The sequence below is a fragment of the Lissotriton helveticus genome, chromosome 10, assembly GCF_964261635.1.
Source record: "Lissotriton helveticus chromosome 10, aLisHel1.1, whole genome shotgun sequence".
NCBI classification, from domain to species: domain Eukaryota; kingdom Metazoa; phylum Chordata; class Amphibia; order Caudata; family Salamandridae; genus Lissotriton; species Lissotriton helveticus.
The window spans coordinates 152,705,818-152,730,938 of record NC_136071.1 but is presented as its reverse complement, the minus strand read 5'-3'; the positions used below and the strand labels follow the sequence as shown (position 1 = coordinate 152,730,938).

At 46.0% G+C, this 25,121-nt stretch overlaps 1 protein-coding gene across 8 annotated transcripts in view; it reads right to left on the bottom strand.

Annotated features, from left to right (window-relative positions):
• The window catches only part of LOC144786046 (kinesin-like protein KIF19), a 1,675,385-nt gene that overhangs the window by 117,183 nt on the left and 1,533,081 nt on the right, over positions 1 to 25,121 (bottom strand). For all 8 annotated transcript variants that reach the window (XM_078664980.1, XM_078664979.1, XM_078664981.1 and 5 more), the window contains one exon: positions 16,510 to 16,617. In XM_078664980.1, coding sequence (XP_078521106.1) covers positions 16,510 to 16,617 — 108 coding nt within the window. The remainder of the gene's footprint in view (positions 1 to 16,509; positions 16,618 to 25,121) is intronic.

The following is a 25,121-nucleotide window of genomic DNA, read 5'->3' as shown; positions in this document are numbered from 1 at the left end:
TGTAGGTCCCGATGTGGAAAAGGCAGTTGAAATGTTATTATCATATCGAAGTAAGGGAAACAGTTCTGGGTCACCATCGGAATCTAGTGCATCTAGTAGGAAAAAGGCACGACAATACCCTATGAGAGAAGTTCCCCCACAGTGGAGAGAGGGTGACGCGACCGCTGTCCCACCTGTCCTGCCACACTTTCACCGTGTATGGGTACATGTCCCATGGAAGCGAGCTGAAGTTTTAGCACTCAAACAAACATTACCAGATCTGCGTAAAAATCCTGCAGGGTACTATAAAGAATTGTCGCAAACTGCTGGGTCATGTATAATGAATTTGGCCGATATCGATATGTTATTTGGGAACGTTGTTCCACAGCCTTTATGGGGTAAAATTCGTCATGTAGATCATGACCAGGAATTAGGTGACACGTGGGCTAATATTACCGCTGCAGATGCACGACAAGTTGGTGGTGCCAAGCCTGAGCCTCTGATAGCAGAACTACCTGGTAGAATAGTAGATTACATGAAAACGATAATGCCTGCAATACGCGTAAATTGGGATAAGTTATCTGCATGCAAGCAAAAGAAAGAAGAAACTGTTTCAGATTTCTTCACCAGATTTGAAGAAACATTCATTGACCACAGCGGTCAAGATATGACCACAGAAGGTGGTCAGAGATTGTTTGTCGATAAATTTGTGCACAATCTGCTTCCAGAATTGTGTAGGAAATTGAAAGATTCAGAAAGTTCTTGGGCAGTCTCATCTTCAGCCCAGATATTAGCTACCGCACAGTACTACGAGAATAGAGACAAAGATGAGAAAGATAAAGTAGAAAAGAAAACTAGAGAACTCAAAACGAAGGTTTTGCTACAGCAAGCCTATCCGCCACGTGGTGGTGGTAATCAAAATAATAATGGTCAGAATCACTACCAGAATACTTTTCAGCAGCCTCAACAATATCAGAGAAACTTGCAAAGATTCGATTACACTCAACCCCGCGTAGGTCCTAACCAGTGTTTATATTGCAAACAGGAGGGTCATTACAAGTATAACTGTCCTGCCCTACCACAACGTGCAAATGGGATTTCTGGTGTAAGAGGTCGTGGCAGTCAGCAAGCGCCTAGAGGTAGAGGGCGTGGAAACGCCCTTCAGGACGCGCGTCCCCTTCCACCACAAAACTCTATGAACAGGTTTGATCAGCAAAATAACGTATCTGACAGGACAGCTCAATACTACGTTGATGAGTATTACACAGAAAATGAGCAGTGGGAAAATGAGGATTGCTAGGACATCCATAGACGAAGAGAGGGAGTCGTTTCAGTTCCAGTAGATCAGAGTGGACCTTACGTTGAGGTGATTACATCAGGTGTGTCAGAACCTTTTCTGTTGGATACTGGTGCTACAAAGAGTTCTATTATGCACTCCAAACTCCCTGGCGCACCTTTGTCTGGCGAAATGAACATTTCTGTAGGTTTTTCTGGCGCCCCAGTTAGAAATCCGATTTCTGACCCTTTATCTCTTTCTGTTGGTCCTTGTGAATTCGAAGCACCCCTTATTTTGACAACAGGTTGTGGTGAAAATGTGCTAGGATTAGATTTGCTAAAAAGATTGTATGCGACTTTGTACTGTTCTCCTTCAGGAGTACAACTTACTTTAGGTAAAAAAGTGGTTTCTCCCATGTATTTGTCGAGAAATGCACTTCCAGCAGAATTGTCGATTCTCCCAGATATCCTTTGGGCTACTGGTCCAAATGATGTAGGTCTTTTAGAAATTCCACCATATGTTGTAACATTGAAGTCGAATGTCAGAATGCCACGAATTCCCCAACACAGAATATCTAATGAGGGTGAAAGAGCTTTGCTAGCGATCGTTTACGAATTAATTGAAAAGGATGTGATTGAAGAAACACGAGGCAATGTTTGCAATAGTCCTGTTCTGCCCGTTTTAAAACGAACTGACCCTTCTCAGCCACCTGTGTACAGATTTGTGATTGACCTTAGAGAGGTGAATAAAATTGTTGTGCCACAATTCCCAGTTGTCCCCGACATTACCACATTATTGACCATGATTCCAGCCTCTGCCTCCTGGTTTTCGGTGATTGACCTGAAGAATGCTTTCTTCAGTATCCCGATTGCTGAGGAAAGCAGGGATATTTTTTCCTTTAGTTTAGGAGGTCGAAGCTTCCGCTTTAAACGCGCTCCTCAAGGCTACTGTGAAAGCCCCTCAATATACAGTCAAGCACTGAAAAGTCAGCTCGACACAATGGTTTTGCCCAAAGGTGCCACTCTCGTACAGTACGTGGACGATTTGCTCATCGCTGCGGATACTGAGAAAATTTGTAAAATGGCCACGTTGTCATTATTGCGTCATCTATGTGATTTGCATCACAAGGTGTCACTTTCCAAGCTTCAATATTGCCGACAAGAAGTGACCTACTTAGGTCATCTCTTATCGAAGGAGGGAAGGAAACTGACCCCAGAAAGAATTCAGGCAATAGCAAAATTGAGTGTGCCAAGAACACAGAGAGAAGTACGTGCTTTCTTGGGCATTACATCGTACTGTAGACAGTGGATTCCAAATTTTTCGTTATTAGCCAAACCCTTGGTGGCATTAACGTGTAAAAATACACCCAATCCCATTCCTTGGTCGGAAGAATGTCAGAAAAGTTTTCTCGAATTACGCACAGCATTATGTTCGGGCCCCTGTGTTAGGTACCCCCAACTACAGTAAGCCTTTCACATTGTATGTCCACGAGAAGGAAGGCTGTGCATTGTCTGTGCTGACTCAGTTATTCGGAGATAGACAGCGGCCATGCGCCTATTTTTCGTCAACTTTGGATCCGATAGCACGAGCATTGCCAAGTTGTTTAAGGGCCACAGCAGCAGCAGCTGTTTCCATTCGACAGTCTGCTGGTCTAGTAATGAATAATACACTAATCGTGATGGTCCCGCATGCAGTAGACACATTGTTAAATAGGACCAAGACACAGCACTTAACTAGTGCTCGACTGTCCAGTTACGAATTGACGCTGCTAGCGAGCCATGTGCACATAAAAAGGTGCAGTACCTTCAACCTAGCCACATTGTTACCAATTGCAGAGGAATCAGATGCTTCAGAACAGCACTATTGTTTTCTTAGAACAGAGGAAGAGACGAAAGGGAGAGTTGATTTGTTCGACACTCCTCTTGCTGAATGTGATGGTACATTATGGGTGGATGGTTCATGCTTTAAGCTCCCAAATGGTAACGTGACTACAGCATATGCTGTCACAACTTTGCACACAGTCATTGAAACTGCACGAATACCACATGGTTCAGCTCAAGCCGCTGAACTCGTTGCACTGACGAGAGCATGTGTGTTGTCTAAAGGAATGAAAGTGACTGTCTATACCGACAGCCAGTATGCTTTTGGAGTGGCTCACAGTTTTGGACGATTGTGGAGAGAACGTGGGTTCCTGACTTCGCATGGAGCTAAGATTCAGCATGGTCAGTTGGTGAATGAGCTTCTTGAATCACTGACGTTGCCCCTTCAAATAGCGGTCGTGAAATGTAGTGCTCACAAGAAAGTGACTGATGATGTTGGTCGTGGAAATGCATTTGCCGATGAAACCGCTAAGGAAACTGCAAAGAATGTGATGAGCCGAATGTATGTTGCAAGCCCAGAAAGATGGACTGGTGATGTTGGAATATGTGAGGACACGATAGAAAGTGTGAAGTCCATCCAAGCTGAGGCCACGGAGAAAGAGTTAGGCATGTGGAGAGAAAGTACAGGGAGAATGGATGCAAATGGTTGTTGGATTGAATTGACAGAGCAACAGAGATGGTTGTTACCCGATGCATATGTGCCTGCAGTGGTTACAATGGCTCATGGAATGGCCCATATCAGCGCGAAAGGGATTTGCGAGTTGTTGGCCCCAGTGTGGAAGAATTCAGGGATTCCCAAGTATGCAGAGAATGTTGTCAAGAATTGCATGGTATGTCTGAAGCACAATCCTGGTAGGGGAACCCCAACTCCAGCTGGTCATTTTGCACCTCCTATGTATCCGTTCGAGGTTTTGCAGCTAGATTTCATACACATGGAGAGGTGCAACAACTTAAAATACGTGCTCGTGGTTGTTTGTGCCTTCTCAAAATGGGTAGAAGTCTATCCCCTAAAAGACAATACTGCCTTGTCCACAGCGAAAGCCCTTGTAAAAGAGTTCTTCCCCAGGTTTGGAATGCCTAGAATGGTCTGGTCTGACAACGGAAGTGAATTTGTGGGTCGTGTGATGAAAAGAGTGTGTGAAGGGCTAGGCATTAGGCAGAAGTTCCACGCTGCAAATCACCCCCAATCAGCTGGATTAGTGGAATGTTACAATGGCACGCTTAAACTTAAATTGGCCAAAATCCAAGCGAGCACAGGTCTTAAATGGCCTGACGCTCTACCCTTAGCACTCCTATCCACCAGAATGACTGTGCATTCGCGAGTGAAACTCAGCCCCTATGAAATAATCTTTGGTCGGCCAGCCAACATATGGGGAGTGCCTAGGCCCACGAAGTTTAGCGAGCTGCAACACCCTATTTTGCTTGACTATTTGTATGAATTGACGGCTAAATTGCGTGTTTTATATCAACAGGTCCACAACACCTTGCCTCCGGTCTCTGAGACGCCGGGTCACTCCATTGACCCCGGTTCCTGGGTGCTTGTCCGCAATTTTCAAAGAACAAGAAACGACCAGCCCAGATGGACCGGGCCTCACCTCGTCCTCCTGTCTACAAGGTCGGCTGTTAGGGTGGAGGGGAAGGCCAATTGGGTCCACGGGATCCATTGTAAGAAGATACCCTTCCCTCTGCCACATGACCAATGGGTCCAGAAAGGAGGCACTGACTCAGAGCGCACAACTGATGAACGTGTAAAAGAAACTAACCCTGACTGTGAAAGCGAGAACATTTTTCGAGAAACTGTGCCACCACCAGAACAATTGGACTCTGTGGAACCTGAACTACTATTTCTGGACCAGACAGTACCCGGGAAAAGACGCTACAATTTACGACCAAGAAAAACAGACTAAAGTAAAAGTGATTTCTTTTATGATCCGAGAGAAAAACCTGTGGACTAATAAAAAATGTGTTTTTTTCCCCAAATCCTTTTTTTGAAAGTGCAGATCTCCCATCTAGGTAACTTGCTTATTTTTGTTTTTTTCGAACCGCCATCCGGGTTCCGCTGCTAGGGTCGCGGTTGATTAAAGACTTTTGGGTGCAGCTGACGACGTTAGGTCGCTGGTTCTGGTTGGTCCAAGGGAGTTGCCCTAGACTGACGGAAGCATCCTTTAGCAGAGGCAACCTACCACCGCGGGCAGCACCTTAGAGAGGACGGAGTTTCCTGATGTGGAGAGGCCTGCCAAACAAATGAACTTTAAGCAGAGACTTTTTAACACGATGACAAAGAAAAGTTTTATAATAGTGTGTATTTTTATGCTATTCAGCGTAATGGTCTTTTTGATAAGCTATGTTTTATTCTCTTTTCATGTGACATTTGCGCCCACTACATCACCCATACCTCCTCCTACTGTTTCCTCTCATTCTTTCCACCCTCTGCCTGACCACGAATCAAATAGGAGATTAGAGTTCATTAATAACTCCTTCGTTCAGTTATTACACCAACACCAACTTGTAATGAACACAACTAACTGTTGGGTGTGTGGTCTCATGCCTCACACAACGGATAAAGGTATCCCCTATTTGGTCCTGCCATTTAGTCACAATGGATCAGTATGGGCATATAGGACAATGTTCATATATGCACGAGAAATCCAACCCCTACGTTCTGTAAAAGACAACCTCAAGACTAGCGCCCTAGTCAAAGGTATAGTTGACATGATCAAGGAAGTAACTTCTTACGAAGATACCCCGGATGATGAGATACTTGCATATGTAGGTTGGAACGTGACCGGATATGGCACTACATTAAGTGAGAAACAGCAAGCCAAGAGATCGTCCCCTATCTGGATCGTACCCCATCAAGGTCACCTGTGTCTGCAAGGTATTGGCAAGAATCCCAGAGCTCAGCTAGGGAAGAGTGTCTGTACAGAAACGTATGTTTTTGGATCTCAGACTTCCCCTGCGTTTTTAGCCGCTAAGGGTACTTATTTCATCTGCCATGATAAAGCCTATACATGGTTGCCCCCTGACTTCTCGGGCTCATGTTTTGTTTCATTCCTGTTACCTCCCACCTACACAGCAGCGGCGGATTACCATCGGACAAGAGTAGTTAGAGGTGTTTTGAGTAAAGAAGACACTGCAGGTCAAGAATTTGGTGACTTTGCAATGGGTTTTCTGCCGTTCTGGGGAGCCATGGCTAACAGCAGGAACATAAGGCAATTGACAAGGGTAGTTGAATCCACCGTGGCTGAAACTGCTGGTGCCCTTAGTAACCTGACTGCTGAGCTCCAGTCGGATCGTCTTATGACCCTTCAGAACCGGGTCGCTTTGGATGTAATACTTGCGGACCGAGGTGGAGTATGCAAATTGATCCAGTCCAGTTGTTGCATTTTCATCCCAGATAATGCTCCAACAGTGTACAGGGCCATCTCCAAACTACATAAGATTTCCGAATCTATTCATGTGGATAAAGGAGATTGGTCGTTAATGGGATGGTTCTGGGAACTGATATCTGCCTGGGGATGGAAAATTCTGATGGTCATTGGGATGGTCTTAGCCATTCTTTTCCTGTTCTGTCTATGCATACAGTGTGCTCCTGCAATATGTGGCCTCTGTGCTACATCATGTGTAAGGAAGCCTGTGTCAAGAAATGAACTCAGCACTAGAATGATGTTACAGCAACATCTCAATGACTTTAGGAATATAGATCTGGACTCAGACTAACATGAGGATAGATTAATTGCCTATGTAAGGGCAAAAGGAGGGTCTGTGGTTCTGAAAATCTGGATTCATATAATAGTACTGGACTCGAGAATAAAAACTTCGTCGAAATAGGACGAATTTGGTATCAAAAGACCGAGAATGACGAGTACATCATGTACATGTATTTTCGGCGTATTCGAGTGACGATTCCACCTCGAAATCGTCATTTACATTCTGAACCCTTAGCTCCCATTTACATGTTGCCCTTTACATAGGCCTTAATCCAGTTGAATTTGATTCCACAAGGACACATACTCCTTAATCGACTTCTCCCTGACCCCAGTACAAGTTAGAACCATTGCCCCAGGCCGAACTCGTTAGGTCAGTTCCCTCCCAGTGGCCGAGCAAGATAGCATCTAGGCTCAACCAGCCATAAAACCATTTGAGCACGCACACCTGCCATATCTCGCTCACATCTTTTCTCCACTCCTTTTCTTTACTTGCTTTACGATGGGGAGGTGACCGTTTTTATTGGGGGTCCAGCGATATCTGATGAAATGTTGGGCCTTGCCGGATGATTTGTTATGGGCAGCACGACATGAAATATGTACATGTCATCATGACTCTGCTTTTCTTTTGTAACCAGTAACTATAAATGAAATACCACGAATTCAAGGAATGTTTTGCCCAAGGCTGAAAATCATGTATAAAGAGAGAAGCCTGACTTCGTGAAGGCGTGCAGTCTCCTGAGAATATACCCGTATTGTACTTCTAGGACCCTGTTACCTTGGTTGCAGCCAATAAACTAATCTTTGACTTCACCTAGAAGACTCTGAGTTTCTGTAGGTCTGACTCAGGAGAACCCGAGGTCTCTGGGTGTTGATTCCCTGACACCGCTGGGTTACCGGTTCTGTGCCGGTTCTTAAAAACCCAGTACCTCATCGCCATCTTTACTACCTACCCCATCTACTTCTACGACTTTGCCTACAGCTCCAGCTATTGTCTATGATACCACGTCTGCTACTACTTCAACTTCCTCTACTATTGCCTCTACTTCTTCTTTGCCTCAGCCTGTTTTTTCCGATGCACTTGCTCCTCCGCAAGCTTCTCCTTCTATTAGACAAAGAGTGACAGGTACCGTCACTGGTCTGCTTTCACCTTTCTTCGGGTCGCCTAAGACGACCCCTAAAACAGAAGATAGACAGTTACGTAGTCAACTGCCTGATTACGAGGAAAGAAAAGTGCTAAATGAACTAGCCCGTAAATGGATTACGGATACTGTTAGATATGATGTTCAGTCTGTTATGGAAGTTTTCCGTCAATGGAATGCACCCACTCAGAGATACGTATTCGAAGAAATGTGTGTATATCTGGGCGAAGATTTGGAGACAAATGATCCCACATACACAATGAACGAACTATGGCGTACACGCTTTAAGTTCCACGAAGGCATGATTACAGGCAGAGATGTTGAGAAAGCGATAGAGTTATTACTCTCTTATAGGAGTAAAGGAAACGTCTCTAGATCTTTGTACGAAGACGACGTATCAGATAGGAAAAGAGCGAGACAGTACCCCATGAGAGAGGTTCCTCCGGTTTGGAGGGAAGGCGATGCAAATGTAGTACCGCCAATTCTGCCTCATTTCCAGCGTGTATGGGTACATGTCCCCTGGAAACGATCCGAAGTCTTGGCGCTCAAGCAGACATTGCCTGATCCTCGTAAAAACCCGACTGGGTATTATAAGGAGTTATCGCAAACTGCAAGCTCATGTATAATGAATTTAGCGGACATAGACATGCTGTTTGGGAACGTTGTCCCACATCCTCTATGGAGCAAAATACGCCATACGAACCATGCCCAAGAACTAGGTGACTCATGGGCGAACATTGCCGCTATAGATGCTAGACAAATTGGTGGTTCTAAACCTGAGCCGTTAATAGCTGAACTTCCCGGTAGAATTATTGCATACATGAAAACAATAATGCCTGAAGTACGCGTAAACTGGGACAAGCTATCTGCATGCAAGCAGAAGAAAGATGAGAATGTGTCTGACTTTTTCACAAGATTCGAGGAGACTTTCACCGATCATAGTGGTCAGGATATGGCTACCGAGGGTGGCCAAAGATTGTTTGTAGACAAGTTCATACATAATTTAATCCCTGAACTATGTAATAAATTGAAAGATTCAGAGAGTGCTTGGGCTGTCTCTACGTCAGCTCAAATTTTAGCTACGGCCCAGTACTATGAAAATAGGCGCAAAGACGAGCTAGATAAAGTAGACAGAAAGACAAAAGATTTAAAAACTAAAGTTCTTCTCCAGCAAGCCTATCCGCCTCGCACGGCTAGTCAGCCCAGTTATCAACCGCAACATCAGTATTCGAGAAACGCGCAAGGAAACGAGTTTTCCCACCAGCGTATTGCTTATGGCCCAAATCAATGTGCATATTGCAAGGAAGAGGGTCGCTTTAAAAGTAATTGTCCGGCTCTTGCGCGACGTTTGAGCGGTGCTTCGGGTGTAAGGGGAAGAGGTGTTCAACATGCCCCTAGAGGTAGGGGCCGTGAAAATTCCACGCAGAATACAACTTCTTTTACGCCTCAGAATTCGATGAACAGCTTCGACCAATAGAATAATGCGTCGACCAGGTCAGCTCAGTACTATGCTGACGACTATTACACCGAACATGAATACGAGGGTAACGATTGCTAGGACAGCCATGGACAAAGAGAGGGAGTTGTTTCAGTTCCAGTAGATCAGAATGGACCTTTTGTCGAGGTAATAGCCTCAGGAGTGTCAGAGCCATTTCTGCTGGATACTGGTGCTACAAAAAGTTCTATCATGCACTCGAAACTTCCTGGCGCACCTTTGTCTGGCGAAATGAATGTCTCAGTAGGTTTCTCTGGCGCCCCTGTTAGAAACCCGATCTCCAGTCCTGTATCTCTTTCTATTGGCCCATGCGAATTAGAGGCACCCCTCATTCTTACAACAGGTTGTGGTGAAAATTTGTTAGGATTGGATTTGCTAAAAAGGTTATATGCGACTTTGTACTGTTCAACTTACTTTCGGTAAGAAAGTCATTTCTCCAATGTATGTGTCGAAAGAAAATATTGCAACTGAATTGTTGTGTCTTCCTGATGCACTCTGGGCAAATGGTTCTAATGATGTAGGTCGTTTGGAGATAGTACCGTATGTCATAACGTTGAAAGCCAACATTAGGTTGCCACGTATTCCCCAATACAAAATATCTAGCGAATGTGGAAAGGCGTTATTGACGATTGTTTATGACTTGATTGATAAAGACGTCATCGAAGAAACAACAGGAAATGTTTGTAACAGACCAGTTTTGTCCGTCTTAAAACGTACTGATCCTTCACAACCCCCTGTGTATAGGTTCGTGATCGACCTCAGAGAAGTGAACAAGATAGTTATCCCACAGTTTCCAGTTGTCCCCGACATTACTGCTTTATTGACGATGGTTCCAGCTTCAGCAAATTGGTTCTCGGTGATTGACCTGAAGAACGCTTTCTTCAGTATCCCGATTGCTGAGGAGAGTAGAGATATTTTTGGATTTAATTTAGGAGGACGAAATTTCCGCTTCAAGTGCGCTCCTCAAGGCTACTGCGAAAGCCCATCAATATTCAGTCAGGCCCTGGAAACACAACTAGACACGATTGTTCTACCAAATGGTTCAACTCTGATTCAGTATGTAGACGATCTACTGATCGCTGCAGACACTGAAGAGATTTGCAAGAAAGCTACGTTATCATTATTGCATCACTTATGTGACATGAAGCACAAAGTGTCTCTTTCCAAACTACAATTTTGCCGACAAGAGGTAACCTACTTAGGTCACATCTTGTCGAAGGAGGGAAGGAGACTGACACCAGAAAGAATACAGGCAATCGCAGAACTAAGTGCCCCAAGGACACAGAGAGAGGTTCGAGCCTTCTTGGGCATTACATCGTACTGTAGACAATGGATACCGAATTTCTCACTACTAGCTAAACCCTTGCTGGCACTACTCTGTAAAGACACGCCAAATCCTATGCCTTGGTCTGAAGATTGCCAGACTAGTTTTCACAAGTTGCGTGATGCATTATGTTCGGCTCCTGTGTTGGGAAACCCCAACTACAGTAAGCCTTTTACATTATATGTCCACGAGAAGGAAGGTTGTGCATTATCAGTTTTAACACAACATTTTGGGGACAGACAGCGCCCATGCGCGTATTTTTCGGCAACTCTAGACCCTGTGGCTAAAGCCCTACCAAGTTGTCTGAGGGCTACCGCCGCAGCAGCTGTCTGCATCCGACAGTCCGCTGGATTAGTCATGAATAATACTCTGATCGTTATGGTTCCGCATGCAGTAGACATTTTACTAAACAGGACGAAGACACAACACCTTACTAGCGCTCGACTATCCAGTTACGAACTTACGCTGCTAGCAAGTCACATCCACATAAAGAGGTGCGATACACTGAATCCCGCAACGTTATTACCCATTCCGACAGGAACAGACGAGATTGATAAACATGACTGCTGCTTTAGGACAGAAGAAGAGACAAAAGGGAGAGTAGACTTACAGGACACTCCCCTTCCTGAATGCAATGATACTTTATGGGTTGATGGTTCATGTTTCAAGCTGCCGAATGGTGATACGACTGCAGCATATGCCGTAACGACATTACACACCATTATAGAGACTGCGCGCATTTCCCATAATTCTGCACAAGCTGCAGAGCTAATTGCGCTTACCAGAGCATGTGTGTTAGCGAAAGGAAAATGAGTGAATGTGTACACTGACAGCCAATACGCCTTTGGTGTGGCTCACAGTTTTGGGAGATTGTGGCGTGAACGTGGGTTTCTTACGTCACATGGTGCAAAGATACAACATGATCAGCTAGTTAATGAGCTCCTCCAGTCACTGACCTTGCCACTACAAGTTGCCATTATAAAATGTAGTGCACACAAAAAGATTCAGGATGATGTTGGCCGCGGGAATGCATTTGCAGACGAGGTTGCGAAAGAGACTGCAAGGAACACAATGAGTCGGATGTATGTTGTAGGTCCCGCTAGATGGATTACTGATGTAGGAATGTGTGAGGACACCATTGAAAGCGTGAAATCTATACAAGCCGAGGCAACTGAGAAAGAGGTGAAGGAATGGAGAGAAAGTAAGGGTAGATTAGACACGAATGGTTGTTGGGTCGAATTGTCAGAACACCAGCGATGGTTATTGCCTAACGCCTATGTACTTGCAGTAGTAACAATGGCTCACGGATTTGCACACATCAGTTCGAGAGGAATCTGTAAAGTATTGGCCCCAGTATGGCAAAATAGCAACATCCCAAAATATGCAGAGAATGTGGTCAGAAACTGTATGGTGTGTTTGAAGTACAATCCCGGTAGGGGAACCCCAACTCCAGCTGGTCATTTTGCGCCTCCAACGAATCCGTTCGAGGTTTTGCAGCTCGATTTCATTCACATGGAGAGATGCAACAATCTGAAGTATATGCTCGTTGTTGTTTGCGCTTTCTCCAGGTGGGTGGAAGCGTACCCCCTTAAAGACAACACTGCCTTGTCAACCGCCAAAGCCCTTGTCAAAGAGTTCTTCCCGAGGTTTGGCATGCCTAGAATTGTCTGGAGTGATAATGGAAGTGAATTCGTAGGACGCGTGATGAAGAGAGTGTGTGAATGTTTAGGCATACAGCAAAAATTCCACTCTGCGAATCACCCCCAATCAGCTGGATTGGTAGAGTGCTACAACGGCACTTTAAAGCTCAAATTAGCCAAAATCCAAGCCAGTACAGGTCTTAAATGGCCTGACGCCTTGCCCCTAGCACTCTTGTCAACGAGAATGACAGTCCATTCCAGATTAGGACTTAGCCCCCATGAGATAGTGTTTGGCCGCCCAGCCAACGTCTGGGGCGTGCCAAGACCAAAGAAACTTAGCGAAATAGAGCACCCCGTACTGCTTGACTATTTGTGCGAATTGACAACTAAATTGCGTGTTTTACACCAACAGGTTCACAGTTCCTCTCCACCAGCCTCTGACGATCCAGGTCGCTCCATCAGACCCGGCACGTGGGTTTTGGTGCGGAACTTCCAGCGCACCAACAACGGACAGCCGAGGTGGACCGGACCTTACCTGGTACTTCTTTCCACGAGGTCAGCGGTTCGGGTGGACGGCAAAAAGAACTGGGTGCACGGGACCCATTGTAAACGGGTCCCTCTGCCCCTTCCATACGACCGGTGGGTCAACGAAGGAATTGCCGACTCCGAGACAGAATCCATACCTCGCTTCATCCCTTTCAGCGATGCACGTTTAAAAGAAACTGGTACCGAAAAGGAGAGTGATCATATTTTACAAGGATTTGTGCCACAGTCTATGCAGTTGGACACTACCGAACCTGAGACATTGTTTGAAGACCACACCGTACCTGGGAAAGACCAGTATAATCTAAGGTCAAGACAAAGAGACTAATAAAAAGACACACAAACGAATGTGATTTTCCCTTCCCCCAAGAACTATTTTTGATTTTTCAGCTCTCTCGCTCTCAGGAAACTTGCTCATTTTTGATTTTCGAACCGCCATCCGGTTCTGCTGCTAGGGTCGCGGTTGAAGGCTGGGGAGTGCAACTGGGGACGTTTAGGTCAACGGTTCTGGTTGGTCCAAGGGAGTTACCCCGGACTGAACAGAGCGCACCCCCTGGCAGAACCAACCTATCACCGCGGGCAGCAACTAGAGGATGGAGTTTCCTAGGGTAAAGAGACCTACCAGACTCCCAAACTTTGAAAGACAATTGTGCACTGTACTGGCCAAAAGAAAGTTTCTGATAACATGTATTTTAATGTTGTGTAGCATAATGATGTTTTTGACTGGTTATACTCTATTCGTATTCCGCGTTACCTTTTCAAATGACACCCGGCCACAGCCTCCTCCTACTATCTCTCCACACTACTTTCACCCTCTACTTGAACACGAATCTGCCAGAAGACTCGAATTTGTAAATAACTCATTTATTCAACTCCTACACCAACACCAGTCCATCATGAACACATCGAACTGTTGGATATGTGGACTCATGCCACACATGACGGATAAGGGTATCCCATATTTCATCCTGCCTTTCAGTTATTATGGTTCTCTGTGGGCTTTCCAGACCATGTTCCTATTCGCCCTAGAACCATACCCGACACGTTCTACTGAAAGTGATTCCAGTAACAAGGCACTAATAGCAGGGATAAGAAATATGAGTAGAGAGTTCGACACCTATCTTACGATTCCCAAGGATGAACTCACTCCGTACACTCGTTGGAACGTAACCAAATATGGGGTTTACCTGAGTAAGAGCCAGACAGCAAAGAAATCCCGCCCAGTTTGGATAGTACCCAACCGAGGTCACTTATGTTTACAGGGTATCGGCAGGGATCCCAAAGCTCAATTAGGGAAAAGTATATGCGCGGAAACATATGTGTTCGCTTCCCGAACTTCCCCTATACTATTAGCAGCCAAAGGCACGTATTTCGTCTGCCATGACCAAGCTTACACGTGGTTGCCCCCTGACTTCTCAGGTACATGCTTTATCGCATTTCTGCTGCCTCCCACTTACACGGCCAGAGCAGATTACCATCGGACAAGGACAGCTAGAGGTGTCGTGAGTAAAGACGACACCGCGGGTCAGGAATTCGCTGACTTCGCAAAGGGTTTTCTGCCATTTTGGGGGCCTATGGTAAACAGCAGGAATATTCGCCAGTTATCGAGGATAGTTGAATCCGCCGTGACTACAACGGCCGGAGCCCTTGGAAATTTGACGACCGAACTTCAGTCGGATCGACTTATGACCCTTCAGAACCGAGTTGCCCTAGATATCATACTCGCCGATCGTGGTGGTGTGTGTAGAGTGATCCAATCCAGTTGTTGCATTTTCATCCCTGATAACGCACCGACAGTGTACCAAGCCATCTCTAAACTACACGAAATATCTGATTCCCTCCACGTGGAAAAAGGAGATTGGTCCTTACTAGGGTGGTTCTGGGAACTGATCGCTACATGGGGATGGAAAACACTGATCTTCATTGGGATGATCTTAGCACTTCTGTTTATGTTCTGCCTGTGTATACAGTGCGCTCCTGCACTATGTGGCCTCTGTGCTACGTCATGTGTACGGAAGCCTGTGTCAAGAGACGAACTGAGCAACAGAATGATGTTACAGCAGCATCTCCACAAATTCCTTAATACGGATTTGGACTCCGATTAATATGGATTATTGCCTTACATAAGGGCAAAAGGAGGGTCTGTGGTTCTGAAAATCTGGACCCTGTTGTCATCCCGATATCGAGGTCCAATACCCGTGTCACAAAATATCAACGTACCATGACGAATTTGGTGTCAGCGAACCGATAATGATTAGGGCATCATTCCCATGCATTTGCGTCATAATCGAGGGTCGCCAACACCCCCAAATCGTAGTTTCCGTCCCGACCCCTTAGACTCCATTTTGTGAACGGCATCCATCTTACGTCTTGCCCTCATGATAAGTCAATTAAAGGTCGAGCTTGATCTAAAAGGACACGTCCTCCTTCCCTGACTTCCCCCTGACCTATCCCAACCGACTCCATTGCCTTTAGCCAAACCTGTCTGGGCAGCCCCTCGCCCAGTGGCCAAATGCGATAGCATCGATACATAACATTCCTCAAACCATTCACTACATACAAACCATGCTTTCTACAAACACACACCTGTCCTGTTCCCTGTGTATGGCCAGTTTTATGACTAGGAGGTGCCTTCCTTTATTAGGGTTTCATCGATATCTGATGGGAGTTCCGGGCTTGGCAGAGTAATCTATCACACATTGGACATCTAAAATACCGGCTTGCCTACATGACTTCGCTCTTTTGTATTATTGTAGAAATATGTGTATAGCCATATCATAAACTCAAGAATTCTCGCTCGCAGCTATTATTTCTGTATATAAGGAGAAGGCTGGTTCTGTAAAAACGAACAGTCTCCTGAGAACACATGACCCGTGTTTGTCGTGCTTCTAGGACACCTGTTACTTGGTAGCTATCAATAAAACTCGATCTCTGACTCGACTAGAAGACTCCGTGTTTCTGTGGTCCGGAACAGGGAGAACTCAGAGGTCTTCGGGTGTTATCCCCTGTCACCAAACGGGTTCCTAAAAACCCGTTACCTCACCACCATGCAAAGGATACCTACAGAGCAAGAGGGATAACCCACGGAGCACTCTAAAAACTCTCTGCCATCTTGGCTATTTTGGCCAAGTCCCTATGTTGTTAGATGTTTAAGTGGTTTCTTTACATTTCAATCTGGAACTTTCTGAACATTGCTAGTTTATTATACATATATGCTATAAGATTTAGTTCACAAAATAGCAAAATGTACTAGACCTATCCATGAAGGTCACTTAAGTTTGATTACCTGCATGTGTGCCAAGCATGACGTTGCATATTTGTGTTCGTAATGGCTAGACTATTGATGTGATGAACATACAGCTAAATCTGTAATGTGGCTAAGTGAACAGATAGGGCAATTGGCCTTCAAGAGCATGAACAACACATCATTTTTGCACTATGCAACACAGAATCAAAGTAAATAAAACACAAAATCTGATGTGCAACAGCATAATCTAACACGAATAAAAGTATATTTGTTTACCTTTCACCTGTTTGTGTAAAACATGGCCTCTATTTTGGGCATTATTGCTCTGATGAATTGTGCTCGGTGGAGTACCGGTGATCTTCAAAACCTGAAGTTGACTATCTACTACAAAAAGTAAGATAAGGAGACAAAAATGAATCTAGATCATTGATTCAGTGAAACAAATACAGCATCCAAGAAAAGTGTGTATGTTGAATATTTGTCAATGAGGCATTTTGTCCATGAAAATGTACAAACAAACATCATGGAGAACAAAGGTACACACACAGAGTACATCAGCCCATATTTGTCATTGTCCTTAGTTCATTTTTAAATCTCTCTTACCAGGGATCATAGGTAAGACAAGTAGTGGCAAAGCTAAAAGGTCTTGCTTAAATGAGCGAACACATAACATAAAATGCATGTGCAAATGCTGTTTGCCTGCATTTGAACATTAAAGCCAGACCTATTGGCTCTGCCATTGTTTATTTACTTATTATGCTCACAATAACTTTAAGTTGTCTATTCTCAAAACTGTACCTATACTTTACTGGACAAAAGTTCTAACTGCTGAAACAATATGACAAAAACAGTTACATACATTTCCAAATTCAAAAGTACTGTACTGCCTATCCTACATACAAAGGACTGGGGCTACATTTGTAATGTAGTATGCACCTAGAAAGTCATCTATTCAACAGTGTCAAAGGCTACGAATAAGAAATGAGATACTTACCTGTAACTCCATTTCTTCAGAGTTGGTATCTTTCAAATATTCACATGTTTGATTCATAACCTGTCATCAGGATGGGAATCACTGGTAATCTGAAATAGCATTAATCAGTGTTTGTTTAGTAGCACATCTACCTCATTTGAAGTAACCTGAACTTTAGCAAATGTGGTTAAAGTGCTGGCTGTTAAGTGTGAGAAGAGCATATTATGAATGAGCCTCTGACAGAGGAGGTGGTAGGGTTGCATGTGAATATATGAAAAGATACCTGTGCTATAGAACTGGAGTTATATGTAAGTAACTAATTTTTCCTCCAGCATTGGATCTTTCCACGAAAGGGGCGAAAGGCAGACTGCATGGGGTGAGAGGTTGCCGCGAGGCCCAAGGATCTGGCAGTAGCTCTAGAATCCTTGAAGTGCTGAGTCCGCCTTGTCACCATACAGGCGACGGCCATCAAAGGGCATGTCCCGAAGGGCAGATTGGACATCCCATGAAAAACCAGACATCCTCATCCAAGTGTAGCATCTCAGCGCTACCGACGTGGAATCCGTTCTGCCCAGAGAGTCGGCGGTATCCAGCTCACACCGGATGGTGAACTTCGCTGCGTCTCGACCCTCTGCCACTGCACAGGTGAGCACGGCCCAGGCCTCCCCCAGGTACTGTGGCAGCACTTGCGTAACTGTATCCCACACTGTATGGCTGTAACGGCCCAAGAGGCATACAGTGTTCACCGACTGCAGCCCTAAGCTGGCAGAAGAAAACATCTTCTTCCCAAGGTGGTCCAGCTTCTTGGATTCACTATCTGGGGGAGCAGTAGGGAAAGCACCTTTGGAGGAAGAGGCTTTGACCGGGGTTGGGGTGTTGGAAGAGGAAAGTGGGTCGCCCTTGGCCGGGTGGTGGCCTTGGGCAATCATCCTGTCCACAGGAATCGGCGCCGGGGAAGGTACCATGAGGTCGACCGGCACCGATCCGGATTCAGGCCTGGATCCATGGGGACCCTTTGGCAACAAGGCCGAGTCGCTGGCATCGAAGGCCCAGGACCCCCAGCTGAGTCTGTGGGGCCCAAAGCCTTGCCTGCAGAGTCGGGCTGCCCAAAAATGATATGGAGCACTTCGTAAAATGCATGAAGTTGGGCAGGGGGCGCTCCGGGAAAGGGAAGGAAGCAAGGAGCCTTCCCAGCGGGCTTCGAAGTCGGAGCCGGAGAGAGCGAAGATGCTCCGGGTCCCGCGTCGTGTTGGCTGACAGACGTGGAGAAGGCGAAGTGCTACGGTGCTCCTTCACCTTCTTATTGTTCTTTGACTTACCGGAGGAGTGCTAAGACTTTGAGGACGAGTGTCGATTACTCCGTGACAGGTCCCGCGACCTTCCTCTCGACCGGGACCTCGAACAACGTGGAAGGGACTGCCGGGCCTCCAAAAGCTTACTTTGAGTTCATGGCCAGGCAGTCGGAGCATGACTTTGAATCATGGTCGCGCTCCAGGCACCAAAGACACACGAGGTGAAGATCGGTGACCGACATCAGCTTGTGCCAGGAGTCACAGGGCTTGAATCCAGTCTGACAATGGGACATCCCTCATGTACCAGAAGTTGAAGACTCGAAAAAGATGTTGACAAAAGTCAAAAAAAGTTTAGGCAAAAAAGACTAAGGGGCATGCTCTCTCCTGATCAGCGCTGGCTGGTGCAGAAAAAGAAGGAACTGACGTCAGCATGTTGGGGCGGCGTCTAAGTAGACACAGCAACGTCATCCCGGTGACCACAACTCCGATGACGGACGCGGAGTCGACAGACGCTACCTACCGACACACAGGGGTACTGCTATGAAAAAAGTCTCATGCCTGGGGGTAATTCTACGGTATGGAATCTATAACTACAGTCTCTTTCAGATAGTTTTATTATCTTCAAATTTTGCCACGAAATTGCAGTACCATTTTTTTTTTATAACAAGCATGGTCTCCCGCACTGGTTTTCAGTTTTCGCCTGCACAGCGCTTGCACTGTGCTTGTGAAATCTATTGTATTTAATATAAATCTTAAAAGAGGCTTACATCCCACCCTCACTTTTCATAGGTTTTCAAGTACTGGTATTTCTGTTAGGGGGCTTAATTGGTTAGTCAAAAGTTTTCGTTCACCGTCTGATCCAATTTTCACTCTGCGCTGTAACTTTCATTTCATCCACGAGACTTGTAACAACAGTGATAGCAGTGGATAGCTGCTTGTCACATGCATATGTTATCCTGAGCAATGGAAGTGTCAGGAGCTGCACCAGTCTTTCTTACAGCAGTACCGTTGAGGATGTCCTGACCATGCAGGTTCGTCTTTCTATGCTGCTGAAAGATCAGCAAGGTGCACACTGAGCCCTGCCTCGTCGTGATTCGGGAAACTGCCCCCCACCCCTGTTTCATCTGCACATGTGCACAAGCACAAGGCATTCCTTTGAGATGGCCTCCGTCTGGCAATGCATGTCTTTTGTGTAGAGAGCACTGCTGGTGAGCAATAGGACCAATTTCAATATCATGATGATTACTTTTAAATCACAGTAATGCATCAAACCTGCAAACGGTCACTTATCTTAGCACTCGTGTGCCCATTCATCCCTCCTCTCTTGGCAATGTTTACCCGGTGACGTGGCAAAGACCCCTTTATGAGGGCCTTGCACGGTACTTCCATGGCAACGCCTGTCAGCTCCTTATGCCTCTTTGGTGTTCCATTTCATATCAGAGTTAAAAAATATAGTGGTTTTGATGTCCTAAACTCACTTTTTATTTGACTTTCACTGCTTATTTGACTGTCCCGCTGTTTCTCCCTATGGCTCTAGATATCTGTATTCATCTTTTCTCAAGTGTACTTTATTCTCTCAATCTCGCCTTTGGGTCTCCCTGCTCTCTCCTTTGTTCTATCTTCCTCTCATCTCACGTGATACCCTCCCTTTCCCTTTATTCCCCTCACCCCCTTTCTCTCCTTGTCCGCCTTTCTCTCTATGTTAACATTTGGGAAACATCCTTTACAACGCAACTTTTACCACTCAGTGCTTTTACATCGCAACTTTTACAACGCAAACCATTACAACGCATTGCGCTGGGGGGCGCTCTAGGTTAGGGAATAGATTTAATTTACTATCCAACACCTTCCCTACTATCCACGGGGACTGGAGTTGGAATAGTAAATTAGACTATTCACTATCCAGCACCCCAAAGCGCTATGCGTTGTAATGGTATGCGTTGTAAAAACTGCGATGTAAAAGCATGCGATGTAAAAGCATGCGTTATACATCCTTAATATTTAAATATAATAGTTATTCCAACTATACCTCCAGTCACCATGTCCCTGCATCTTCGACCAGTTATTGAGCTATTTTTCTCTCTCTCATTCCTTGGAGCTGTATCTCGTTCTCTATGCGTTTACAGTCTTGCTCAATTTCATTCTCTGAATTCTCTCTCCAGAATACTTCATTCTCTCCCTTTCTTCCAATAGGAGACTGACTTCAGAAGTTTTTTTTAAAGAAGCGTTTAGCCCTTAATTGGCTAGTCATCTCCCGGGTCCCCCTGAATGGCCAGACGCATTGCTTGATTGTTCTTGATGAATCTCACTAGCCCAGCTAGGCCAGTGGCAATTCATAACTGATAGATGCAAGGCTTTCCTTCTGCACATCAAAGATGCTCTGACTCACACAACATGCAACAGGCTGCATGATGTGAAAAATCTCTCTCTCCTCACCCGCTTTTTAAGAGGCGTATCTGGTGCCTTTTCGGGAATGTTGTAAAGTTTTGAAAATTGTTGGTCCAAGTGCAACATTGCTAACAGCTGCAGAGCCTTTAAATACCCCAACAATTAATTTATGGATTTGCATAGTGCAAGAAGAACTAGATGGCGGGGACCTGACCCAGAGTAAACAGAGTGCCAAAAGGTGAAATGTAGAAGGCCTTCGCATAAACTGCACGGATAGGAGACACGTATTGATAGACATCGCATAAAGCGTTTCACACTACTGTACATGTAACACGCTTGTTAAATTATAGCTGTATATGATTGTGTACTTGTTCTTTACACTTCACCTAATCTTCCTCTGTTTGCACGCCGTCACTCTATGCTAGTTAACAACTTCATGGAGAGTGGAGATATTTCATTAATAGTGCATATAATGTGTATTACTTTTCAGCTGCATTTTTGGTTTGGCTGACGCTTTTACTTTAATTTTCATGTGTCAGCAAGTATTTCAAGTGCGCTTGTGAGCTGTGTGATTTTTTTTCCCATCAGCTTTTAACTCATCTTTTCGTAGTTTCTACAATGCACCTTTCCACCCCCTACATCACAACCATACTAAACATGTTTCTCATATTTATATTTGGAGAACGTTGTGAGCTGCATTTCCTTTTAGTTAAATCCTCTGTCCTTCACCTAATATCACCACCTTATATTACCACCAGCAACTGCACAATATATTGCCTTTCTCAATAAACAAGTCCTAACTATTTTTTGCAGTTTCAGTAAATTATATTGCACAACTACTCGCCAAGCTGAAACTTGCAACAAAAAAACTTGTCATTGGGGGGCGTGGCTTAGCTAGCGACCGGGATGGACGCGCTGGGCTGAAGCTCTCCAGCTCTAAGTAACCCATCCGGCAATTCCCATGTACATAGGTGGCCCAAAATTAACAGAGAGACATCGGAGCAGCGCGGCACCAACTGACGAAATTCTGGACCGGAGTCCGGCCCGAATGGTGTAGATATCCGAGGAAGAAGATCGGAGGAGCGCGCGAGCGCGTCAGGCAAGATGGCAGCTTGGTGAGCGCTCCCAGCGCTACCTCCCAGCGCCTGGCTCGTGGATCGGTGGCGCGAGGAGTGGCGGTGCACACCCTGCGGTCCCTACACCAGTGCCCCTACATAGTGGTAAGAATTTTGCGGCCCCAAGCAGACACCAGACCTCCGTTGGGCGGCCCGCTCTGCCACCTGGGCGCTGTTCACAACTGCAGTGGGGGGGAGCCTCCGACGGAGTGCCTCTTATCCTGCCAGGATACAGACACGCTGCAAGGCACGGCCGATCATGCAGGCCCCCCTGGAAAGTGTGGAGGCAGTAATATCCAGTAGTTGGGACCGCATTGACATCCAGGCCCCCCCAGCCCCCAATCACCCGCCTCCTGCGCTGCCGAACGCGCTATTACCGACGCGATATCTGCCACGGCTAAACTGATGTGTGACCCTTCACGTTAAGGACAGCCCAACAAACACTGATTTGAACACTGAACACAATATATTAACACACAGACAGGCAGTCCTGCACAGCTCTGGCCAACACCATGGACGAACGCAGCTATACTGAGCACGTGTAGATGCTACTGTTCGCAGTTTATTCACCCACTGCGCCATCACGGGTCGCGCTGCAACACGGGCCAATACCGCTTGACTGATTGTCGGAATACCATTCTAAAGACTACAGTTTCATTAAGAGTCATTCCTGCGCAGCTCCAAGTACCCACCTCCCACATAATCCACTTACGGCTGGTGCGGCATGGGCCGCAAAGATCTGAATCAACGTCAACTCCCTTTTGAGAAACTAGTGGACGCTAAAAGGGACTTACCTAACAACATGGCGGCGGGTGGACAGGTACCGCCCACACCTGCAGAGGACGCTGGCCAACTGGGCCCTTTGCTACTTGAGATGCGGGCAGGATTCAAGGAGCTGGACGCCCGCTTCGACACCTTAGACAAACACATAGCGGACCTTGGGGCCAAAATCCAAGTACATGACAGATGCCTGGATATGGTGGAATCCCGAAAATCCGACCTGGAAGACGGCATGGCCCAGTCCCTGAAGAGGGTTGACAGAATGGAGAGAATACTGAAGGAAGTGGCAACCAAAAATGAAGATTTGGAAGCCAGGAGCTGACGCAACAACATCCACCTCGTGGGCGTGCCGGAGTACACAGCCGCTGGACGAATGGACAATCTGGTGGAAACCATCCTGGTAGATCTTTTTGGGAAAGAGGCATTTACCCCGGGCTTTGTGGTGGAGTGCGCACACAGGTCGCTCGGACCGAGACCTAATCCTGGCCTCCCACCAAGGCCAATTATCGCCAGGATAATGAACTTTAGAGACAGAGACACGGTGTTACGGATGGCCCGAGAAAAGGGGGAACTCTCCTGGCAAGGCTCCAAGTTATCATTGTACCCTAACTTAACCACAATGGTGCAAGACGCTAGGAGAAAGTTTCAAGGGGCTAAAGCTACTCTCAGAAATCTAGGATTAAAATACGGCATGTTATATCCTGCCAGGCTGAGGGTGGAGGTTAACGGCCGTTCCCGTATATTTGAAACCCCGACGGAGGTGCAGGAATTCTGCCACACCTACAAACTTAATAACAAAGCCCCATCCGACGATGTCACCTCCTCCCCCCCTCAGAGTGGGTCTGATGCCAGTGCGGACCTGTTTTCTAACTCAGGCCATGGCTGTACGTTTGATTTATGTACATTTCCGCTCAAATGTTCCTTCATAGCAAATTACTGGGATTTGTCTGATAAATAGCATTATTTGTTCTTGGTTACTAGACCGCTGGGTAGCGTACGTCCCCATCTTTGGTGTACACCTATAGATTGTGTTTTCTACGCTAACATGTACCCCATAAGTGTTACTTTACATAGATGCCAAATGTTTTGGGAATTGTGGGTAACTACTGGAAACTGGGTATTGCCTTTCCGATTGGGCGGGAAGGCTGGGTGGGGGGTGGCGGGAGGGTAATTGATGTTTCTGCATTGCACTGAGTTTATGTTTTATCTAATTGCTGACAAATTTGTTGGCTACAGGCCTTGGCTACTCTTCATTATTGCAAACATGGTTCAGATATGGCGCAAATAGGTCACAACCCTGGCCCCTCCAACATTACCCTGGTTACATGGAATGTTAGGAGTTTAAATGATACCTGTAAGAGACGGCAGGTAATACATTACTTGATTCGACACAGGGTAGACATCGCCCTGATACAAGAGACCCATCTCCCTCTCAAAGACTGGTCCCGGTTTGCATCCTCGTGGGGCCCAAATTGTTACTTCGCCAATTATAGCAATTATGCTAGGGGCACGCCATCCTTATTCATAAGCGACTCCCCTTCAAATACCATTCTGTTATGTACGACGATTCCGGTAGGTTTGTAATTGTAGAAGGCACGCTTTTCCACTACAAGATTGCACTGGGGTGAATTTATGGCCCTAACACTGACTCTCCTGATTTCTTGTTACTCTCTATGCGAAGTTACTACGACTGGGCTCCACACCCCCGTTGCTGGGAGGCGACTTTAACGTTACGTTCGGGTTAGTCCCTGACCCGAAACCAAGAGCACGCAAAGCCCTGCATTCAATGTGCGACCACCTCTCATTATTGGACCTGGGACGGGTCCGCGCCCCAGACCACACCACTTATACACACTACACTGGCGCGAGCAACACTTGAACACAACTTGACTACTGGCTGGCCTCCCCTGAGCTCTCCAGATGGCTCCACAAACTACGAACATTACCCAGATCTTACTCTGACCACTCCCCAGTGTTATTAGGGCTGCTGATTCCCCGCCCGGAAGGGTATGAACGACAGTGGAGGTTCCCGAATCGCGCCCTGCATGACGAATTGTTCAGGCAGGAACTGTATGTAGCCATTGAAGAGTACTTTGACATAAATTCAGGTTCTGTGGACTCCGAAGCTGTGTTGTGGGGGGGTTTCAAAGCTTATATGAGGGGAATATGTATTTCAAAAAGTGCCGGGGTACTCCGGGACTTACGTAATACACTCTCCTGGTTAGAAAAATGAACTGACTGCATTGGACGCCTCACAGAGGGTGACAACTGACCCGGGGTATGACATGAAGTGGGCAGCTCTACTTCTGGAATACAGGGAAGTAGCTGATAAGGAAATTT